This window comes from Haemaphysalis longicornis, unplaced genomic scaffold, assembly GCF_048455015.1.
Source record: "Haemaphysalis longicornis isolate Haplotype H1 unplaced genomic scaffold, Haemaphysalis longicornis Haplotype H1 scaffold_5, whole genome shotgun sequence".
In the NCBI taxonomy this organism is placed as follows: domain Eukaryota; kingdom Metazoa; phylum Arthropoda; class Arachnida; order Ixodida; family Ixodidae; genus Haemaphysalis; species Haemaphysalis longicornis.
The window spans coordinates 9,691,522-9,701,012 of record NW_027526385.1 but is presented as its reverse complement, the minus strand read 5'-3'; the positions used below and the strand labels follow the sequence as shown (position 1 = coordinate 9,701,012).

The window sequence follows — 9,491 nt, the reverse complement described above, 5'->3', positions numbered from 1 at the left end:
TAACATAAATACCCGAGAAAGTGCTGGGGAAACAGCCCCGCCGGTAGCGTAGTGGTTATCGCACCAGACCGGTATTCTGGATGTCGTGGGTTCGGATCCCACCCGGCGGGCATTTTTTCACCACTTTCTTTTCGTCTAAAAAAATTCTTCATCTCTTTCTCTGACCCACCACAACCTCCCCTTTGCTTTCCGAGGTTTTCTTGACTGCCAACCCTTATTTTCTGTCTTATTTTCACGGAGCCCCTCATTTCCCATTTTTTTCTGATTCGCTACATGCTTAGCGAGGGCCTCTGTTCTGGCAGTCTTGGTGCCAAAGGGAGCTTAAGAGGATTCAACGCTGGTCGACCGCTCTTGACATGTCGTAGATACTCGAGTCACGGCCCGGGGGTTAAAAAGAAGGTCCCCTTCACCCCGAGTAGTCCGAGTGGCGCTGGCTACCACCCACAAGTGCAGGAAACAAAAACACCTTAACATAAGTACCCGAGAAAGTGCTGGGGAAACAGCCCCGCCGGTAGCGCAGTGGTTATCGCACCAGACCGGTATTCTGGATGTCGTGGGTTCGGATCCCACCCGGCGGGCATTTTTTCACCACTTTCTTTTCGTCTAAAAAAATTCTTCATCTCTTTCTATGACCCACCACAACCTTCCCTTTGCTTTCCGAGGTTTTCTTGACTGCCAACCTTTATTTTGTGTCTTATTTTCATGGAGCCCCTCATTTGCCATTGTCTGATTATATATATATATATAGATGTATATATATATATATATATATATATATATATATATATATATATGAGAGGGAGAGAGAGAGAGAAGTATCTCGCGTGTGCCGTTGCCCACCATATGGCAGCAAGACTGCAGGTTTGGTTAGATTATCCCGTTATACACGCGGTTTATAGGTTATAGGCGGAGACGTCTTCGTCTCGTCTATGTGTCCATGGCTTATACAACTTCAAAAAATCTGATCCCGTGGCAGTGAAAAGGTAGCGTTTTGCGCTCCGAAAAACTGTCCATCTTATAAAAGATTAAATCATTAGACACAAATGCAGAGAGGGGGTTTTCGGAGAAGCACAAAACTCTATTGGTCACGTGTGCAGAAAATGTGTATCAGACCTCTCTCACTTATGATGAGCAGTATGTAGGACAGAGTGGTCTGTGTAATACTGATAGGCTCCGCAAACACGCTTGTAACGTTAAGAACTGTCGTGACGGTTTCCTGGCATTGCATTGCAGCCACTGTGGCTGTAAACCGGTTTTTTCGAGCTATAGAACGTATGTTGCGGTTTTTTTTATCACAGAGACGGACCCTGAAAAAAAATGTACACTTTCACGTGAATACAGCGCATAAAGAACTGCTTTATACTGAAAAAGACAATGCCATTATTATAAAACAACACAGACCTAAGCAACAAATTCCAGAGATATGGGGAAGGGAGGTCAAACGAGGGATAATAAAGATAAAAAGATAGCTGGGGTTGAAGGCGGTCCACGTGCTGTCTTTAAAAAGATTATTCTTAAAACTGAACCTCACGCTGGCTGAGCGTAATCGAAGGGGTGCTCACGCATTCTCCCTCATGTCCTGATATCATAAAAAAACACGTCATAAATCCCGCGGGACATTTTACCTTATGGCGTGGAACAAAATAGTGCTGTTTTCAAACGCGACCTAACACTTACGCCTCGCATGGTGTGCCGCGAGATTTCCTACTGCGCTGCAATGTGCCGTTTCTCAGAAACGTTTCGTGATAAGAACAAACAAAGATAGGGTCATGCGAAAATCATTGAGGCATAGAAGCATAGAAGATTGGGTCCGCAATGTTCCAGCACCCCTTCCCTTGGGCTTTGTGAATAAAAGCATAGATTTATGAGTCTTAAGTGCTCGCAAGTGCAAGTGTGTGATCTTTGAATGGTTTTCTGAGTACTTTTGATCTTTGGATGTATATACCCATTTTCTTTTCGATATAACCTTTGTTGGAGGTTAGCGCTCATCATCGTCCAATCTTTTGTGTCATCCTGTGACTGTTTTGCGCTTCTACAAGAATGAATCACGAACAAGCCGAACGTCACACTCAAGAAAGGTGGTAAGACATTATTTAAACACCGTGATGAATTAAGGAATTGTTTTGTTTGTACCTAATCACACGCTAAAGACGAGACAGACAGTAGAATAACCACAGGACAGGCGCTGTCCTGTCAGGCATTTCGTGTGGTTATTCTAGTGTCTGTCAGGTCTTTCGCGCCGTGATTAAGTGTGAACACGTACCAACTCACCCAACTTGCAACTGTTTTGTTTGTAAAGACATGTTTGGCACGTTAATAAACAGGGCGATAGAATACTAAATTGTTTATTTGTAAACACGTGTTTGGCACTGTAATAGTTCGGGAGGCAATTCAGAGGACCATGAGGTTGCCCTGAATTTTACAAGAGAAATGCATCCTGTTCACCCTGTAAAACCACATTTAGTTGCCAAAAGTAATTGTACCTTAAGCAACCTCAGGACGTCTTCTAGAGGCACATTGGTTTTTCGATGTTTATTCAGGAATCCGAAGTGGTAGATGTTTTCTTTAAACACAGTTGGAAGCCAAGCCCGCATATGGCGATGACGAACGGTGATTTTTACCAGTACCCATGTTCTGAAGAAAAAAAAAATGGTATCAAGGTTAGAATCTATTTATAAAAAGAATTTCAAATACTGCAGCTGGCACTGCGGCAATAGCCGGGAAGGTGTTATTGTAGTTATGTTCCTAGCAATTTTTCGAAATGATTATAATAGTAGATTGAACACAAAAGTGAGGTAGCGCGTTCCATTCTCGATTAATGCGAAAAAAAAAACATCTGAAAACGTCGCCTTCGAATAAAGTAAGGACCTACAGCGGGGAGCTTGTTTAGGGCAATCACGGGAACGCGTTGCCGCCGGTAATGTCAGAGCAGCCAGCATGGTATGGCCCCCCGCGAAGCATCGCACATGTGCAGTGCGTGTCTACTTAGCATTTACTTTAAGCGGGCGGAATGCGTGATTGGAGTTTCCGCTCATCGTCTGCTATGTTCTGCCTCGTTTTCTAACCGTACCTCACTGCATTTCTTCGCTTCCGGATTGCCCGGAAAGTGTCGGGGGAAATGGTGAGAAACGGTGTATATTTTCATACGCCAGAACGCCTAGTGTCGCGGGCGACGGGCACTGTGGGCGATGGCGTATTTTTTCATTTTCTATTGCATAAATCAATCATTTATGTATTGAAAATAAACGAACACTGCAAATATCACTTATGTATGGACGTTGTCCCTCAGATGTGCGTAATGTTTGGTTTTTGTACAAAACTGTTGACACGGATTAACACTGCCATCATATCTAGATGTTTAGAGATGGCCTTGGCGATATACGCGTCGCATTCAGCAACAACCTTAACTTTGGCCACGCGGCTGAACCAAGTTTCAGACACACAGGCAGACATACAGACAGACCACAATTTTGGCCTTCCACTAGCCGAAAAAAGACATATCATTGTCATCCTACACAGGTCTACTGCTGGACGAAGGCTTCTCCGACTGATCCCCAACCTCTCCTGTCCTGCGCTACTCGAGATCCACAGTTTATGCTTGAAGTTCCGCATTTTATTCCTCCAACGTGCTATTGGCCTTTCCCTTCTATACCCAACTCGTGGAATACGCTGTTACCCCGGTTGTCTAATGGTTGTCGGTTTTTCTAATCACGTGCCCAGCCCAAGTCCATTTTTTGTTATTTAAACAATGATGGCTTAAAATCTAGTTTTTTGTCTGATTCAGTAACCCAGTTTCTTACCCCTAAGTGTTGTTCGAAACATTGCTCGTTCAATGGCTTCTTGAGCCGACGTTAGTTTGCATTCCAGTCGCTTAGTCAGGCGCCAAGTTTCAGCTCCATGTGTCATCACCGGCAAAATGCACTCGTTGTAGATTTTTCTTTTCAGAGACAGAGGTAGCTTACGTTTCATTATTTTGGGGTGCTTGCCGAGTACTCCCTGTCATGCATCAGGGAACCCCGGGAAAGGGGATGCACCAAAACCCCCCAAAAAGTGAAAGAAAAGAACAAAGGAATGGGAATTCGAAGTGGGCGCCGGGAGCACACCAATGCACGAGCGCCAGCGCCGAAACACCGAAGCATCATGGGCAAATATGGCAGCGCACTGGTCATCCAATCAGAGAGCGCCGCGCAGAAGACCAGGGGCGTGATGGCCATATATGGACGTGGGAAAGGCAAACAGCCAATGAGAGTGCGCCACGGGAGAGCCCAGAGGGGATAAAAGCGGTGCGCACAAAGAGAAGATAGAGGCAGGACACCCGGAGGCAAGAACCCAGGAGGCGGCAGGAGCACGTCAGCTTCACGGAACGAGCCAGGGGGACGTGGCCAGGCCATCGACTATGGCATCCGACCCTGGGCGGGAGCGGGCCTGCTTCGCATCGGCAGAGTCATCGTAGGTGCACCACGATGACTCGTGGTGCACCTTGTGTCTTCGTGGCCCCAGTGGCATCGGTCGGACACCAGCGGCCAACGGCCACGCTCCGTGGCCGTTCGTCCCGACGGCCCCGAATGGCGACGTTCGCGCCAAGCCTACCTGAGACATCTAGCGGCAGCGGCTACCAGGGGGTAGCCACCGAAGAAGCACGCCGCCCAATGGATCACCGCGCGCGTCGAACGCCGGCATCAAGGACCTCCAGCGGCAGCGGCTACCAGGGGGTAGCCACAGAGGAAACACTTCAGGACGCGCGGAGCCCACGCCGTCCAAAGAGTGACCGCGCGCATCGAACGCCGGCACCGAAGCGAGACGAGGACGGCTATCACCGAGTCGCGTCCACGCAACGGGTGCGACCGGTCAGCGCCGACGACACCGGGGTAGGCCAGTCCAGTAGGGACGCAGTGGTAAAGGACACAGCTAGGGAGTTCTGGTACGAGAGAAATTAACTAAAACTTGATTAAAGAGTGTATTTGAACTAATAGTATAGGACTTTATTGTAGATTTTTCGGTTTTGATTTGAATTGTATATTGAACTGTTAAGTTAGGGGTGTATATTTGAGTTGTGTTTTCCGACTGTTAGAGGTTTGAGTTTGTATCAATTGTGAGCAGTTTAATTATTGTGTGCTTCGGATTGGGGTTTTTTGAGTGTGCATTAAATGGGTGTTTTGTCAAACTCGTCAACAGCTTTCCTGCGCCCATCTCTCTGAGCTGGTAAACACAATCCTACCATCCGTTCACGTGACAATAAAAAACAATTGGTGAGCCTGCCAGGATTGATTTATCCTTACCTAGGATAATTCATGCGGGCACAGTCACTCGTCTTACCAGCTGGGAGAATGGATCTGGGAAAGCTGGTGTCGTGTTGCAGCTCATTAGACCTATATAAGGAGGGGGCGATGACTCTGTTAGATATATGGTCGCGTGAGGAAAACGCGAGGCTTGATAAGGAGAAGAAATTGAAGCGTGGGGAAAGCGCGAAGCTTGATAAGGAGAAGGAGGTGCTGGAAAGAAGTTACGCTTGGCTGAGACAAGTGAACAGAGTTCCCGAGTAGAGCTGGATACTACCTGGACTGGGGAGGCGACGCCGCGTTCAGGGAGCATATGCCCTAGGAAACTGATTTCCCCGTTTGATGAAAAGCGTGACAGTTTGGACGCTTATTTTCACCGCTTTGAAAAACTAGCCTTAGGGCAGGGATGGAAACAGAGCGAGTGGGCCACAGCCGTGAGCATGTGCTTGGTTGGCGAAGCATTGAGTGTGTTTGGTAGGATGCCCGCGGATGAGTTGACAGAACATGATAACATGGAAGTAGCATGGCTGCAGAGGTTCTGCCTTACCACGGAGGGCTTGCGCGAAACGTCTCGAGCTCAAAACCGGAAGATGCTGAGCCAGCCAAGCAGTTTGTCGCGCGCCTCTCCAACTATTTTGACCGATATATAGAGCTGGCCGGTACGGCCAAATAGTTCGAGGGACTTTGAGAGCTCATGATTGCCGAGCAATTCAACGAGGGCGGCCGCCCGGAGCTGACGGTGTTCCTGAAAGAAATGAAACAGAGAGGCTGGCGGAAATCTTGGAACTTGCGGACAGGTTCATGGAGGCTCAAGGCCTAAAGAACTTAGCAAAACTGTAGCAAGAACTACTCAGGTTAAATTATCAGAGACAACTCGTGGGGCAGGGTCCTGGGCACCACAGAAGTGTTTTCTGTGTGGTCGGGTAGGGCATAAGACCACGGAGTGCACGGTGGGATCCCGTAGGGGCGCCCCGCCATCTGTATGTCAAAATGTGCAATAAGAAAGGACACCGCACAGAGGACTGCTGGATGCGTACCCAAGACAAAGTGGCTTGCATGGTATGCCCACTAGCTGGTCTCTGAATGGTTCCTAAGCAGGGCAAAGAGATTCAGGTAGAGCGGCCAGAGGTTAGGAAACGGCTGGCCGGGGTATATAGCGTAGAATGCCGGTGGTACGTGGTCAAATAAGGGGACAAGAGGTGTCGATGCTAAGAGATAGCTGTTCGGATACGGTACTTGTCCGGAGAGCTTGGTTAGAGATGAGGAGCTTACGGGAAAAAACTCCGTGATCATCGTGGTGGACCGAACAATGAAATGGCTTCATTAGGCGGTGAATGAAGTATCTACCCCTTATACTCTGGAAAGGTGAGAACCAAATGTATGGAAGATCCATTGTAAGATCTTATACTGGGAAATATCTCAGAGGTAAGGAATGTAGATGACCCGGATCACAGTTGGAAGATCCAAGCGAGGAAGGGGGAGGTGAGCGAACGAGGCGGAATCACGGGCAGCCAGGGGATGAAGGTGTGGAAAAGATGGAAATGATATCCGTAGTACAAACAAGAGCCAAATGTAAAGTGGACAAAAGGGTGATTGCTCTCAAGAGGGCAGTATCGCAGGTGTTGGCCGTTACAACAGTTGAATTAGCGGACCAGCAGAAAAAATATCCCTCACTAAAACAATGCTTCCAAAAAATTGGAGAGGAAGTTAGACGAAACCGAAGCCGCACAGTGCACGAGTTTCAGCTGGTGGAGGCAGTCTTGTTTCGCAGATGTATTTTAAGTTCGGACAGGGAAGTGAGGCAAGACGTACTATCACTGTAAAAAAAATCCGTAATTATACGGACAAATTACGGACCAGATGGCCGTAATAAAACAGATCCGTGTTTCGTTTGATGCAGAACAAAGAAAACACCCGTAATTTAACGGAAGTGCGCTCCATCCCTCAGTATACGGATGCTCTCTCCGTTACACGTCAAACGGAATCTTTTTCTGCTTTGCAAAATACGGGCGTTTCCTCTGTATTATGCAGAACGCAAACAGATCAGTTTAATTATAACTGCAAGAAATATATTCTCGTGTCGATCGTCCGGAATTGATTGAGAAGCGAAAACTGCGTCCCGACAACATTGCTGGCGTAATGAATGCGGCTCTGTTTCGTTAGGGTCTAAAGTGTAGTAAACTTAGTGAGGACTATGAGGCCCATACCGCTCAACACGAGCGCTGTTTCTTGTCTTTACGACGCTCGAACGAAGTCGCTGCCCCGGACCTGTAAACTGCACATGCGTGTGTTACCGGCACACTTGTAGAAACTATAAGGTCATTTGCGTGCAGAAGAAAAGTTGCGGAAGGTAATTTAGCTCTTAAGGAATCAATATCGGCCGACGTATTTAGCCTAAAGCTAAAACCCAAAGCACGGCAAGCACTATTCATGCAGTGCGAAATCGCAGTCGCAGCCAGTCACACACATTTTTGCGAGCGCTTTCTCGAAACAGCGGAGTTGATGGCGATCAACTATTGTGGGGGCTTCGCGGAACCTTACTGCGCAAGCGCTATCTAAGAAATCGCACATTATTAGCCAGGAAATCTGTAAGCCAGCTAGTAAACACCGATGTATTGCACACGCAGGGTGGGCATCCATGTAGTATACAGGTTGTCCGGCACAAGTGCAGCGTTCGTGCGCTGGTGCAGTGGTCTCGAGCGTCGTGCCCATTCGATCAACGTCCGGGTTCGATTCCTCGTCGAAGTATATTTTTTTTCTGAAGGTTCCATCAATTCCGGAAAGACGTGCTTTTTGAAACGGAGTGGTTGTTTTGTTACGGCCTTTCCGTACTACGGAATGTCCGTTCTTAAAATTCATTCCGTTGTCTAAATTACGGAAATGTGTCCGCCAACATTTTGCCAACAGCTTTCTCCGTAAAATTGGTCATTTTTTTACCGTTTACCTAAGAATCTACGGAATTCTGTGCTTTGCCTCGGACACGACAGCATAATGGCCGGGCATCAATGAGTCCACCGGAATATGGCTAAAATAACAGGAGAATTCTTTTGGCCGGGGGTGCAGAGTGATGTCAAGAGGTACGTGCGGTCTTGCGACACATGGCAAAAGAATTTTCCCAAAGGTCAGGTAGGTCGTGCTCCGCTAGCTAACATGCCTACCATCGACCTACCGTTTCAACGAGTAGCAATAGACATAGTGGGACCGATGAAGCCGGCATCCAGGGAAGGCAACCTGTACGTGCTGACGCTAGTCGATATGGCCACCAGATATCCTGATGCAGTCGTTTTAAAGTCCATTGATACAGTTCATGTGGCTGAGGCTCTATTGGAGATGTTTGCTCGATATGGGGTACCAAGGAAATAATAAGTGATCGGTACATAGTTGAAGAAAGTGGTTATCGCCGACCAAAGGCGTAGTTAAAAAGGCTAAAAAGACGTTTCGGCTTCCATACTGAAGCCTTGTTCACTTAGCAGAAAGGAGCGAAGCTCGAAGCTTTTAAGAAGTGCGTCGAAGTAATCACCCCAGGCATCTTGCATACCTAGGCGGGAGATTGCCTGCATTGTGGTTCAGTGTTTTTTCTGTAGTTTGAATCATCAGGGACTCAAGATATCGGCGTGACAGCCATTACCTTTCTCTGGCAATAACTGACGCTTCGTCCCAGCCTATTTTGTGTGTCGTGGCTTCAACGTGTTCTGCAAGCGCATTTGACGCAATCTTCTTCTTTTTCACGTCATTCTTGTGTTCACGCAATCTTCTTTTGAAGTTGCCGCTCTCGCCAATGTAGCAGTAGTCGCAGTCGTCGCAGGGAATTTTGTACACCACCCCAGGGAACTTCTCTTTCTTAATTCCATCCTTGACAGCCACCAGCTCGTGCCTCAGCTTGCGCGCGGGGCCGTGAGTGACGTGCACATCGTACGAGCGCAGAACCCTCGCCAAAGACTCGCTCACACCCGGCATGTAAGGGATAGCCGCTCTGCTTCGGCAAGGAAGACCAGCGGGTTCTGATGGGCGTGATGACTGTCGTAGCACGAAGTCCACGAAATGCTTCGGGTAGCCGCAATTGCCGAGTTCTCTGCGCACTTGGCGTAGATCAGCAGCCTCGTCTTCTGGCCGTGAGCAGAGGTGCTTGGCACGTTGGGTGAAGGAAGCCACGACAGAACGCTTATGACAGGCTGGATGAACAGAATTAAAATGGAGGTAACGTCCAGTGTG

At 47.9% G+C, this 9,491-nt stretch overlaps 1 protein-coding gene across 1 annotated transcript; it reads right to left on the bottom strand.

The window, feature by feature from the left end:
• Nucleotides 1-8,903: 8,903 nt before the first annotated feature.
• Nucleotides 8,904-9,236, bottom strand: LOC144138988 (uncharacterized). The gene has a single exon (XM_077671491.1). It carries the CDS (start codon nt 9,234-9,236, stop codon nt 8,904-8,906), a length of 333 nt encoding a protein of 110 aa, XP_077527617.1.
• Between the last annotated feature and the right edge of the window lie 255 nt (nt 9,237-9,491).

Excerpts from the sequence above, each read along its gene's own strand:
- LOC144138988 (XM_077671491.1), bottom strand. The coding sequence starts at position 9,236 with ATGCCGGGTGTGAGCGAGTCTTTGGCGAGGGTTCTGCGCTCGTACGAT.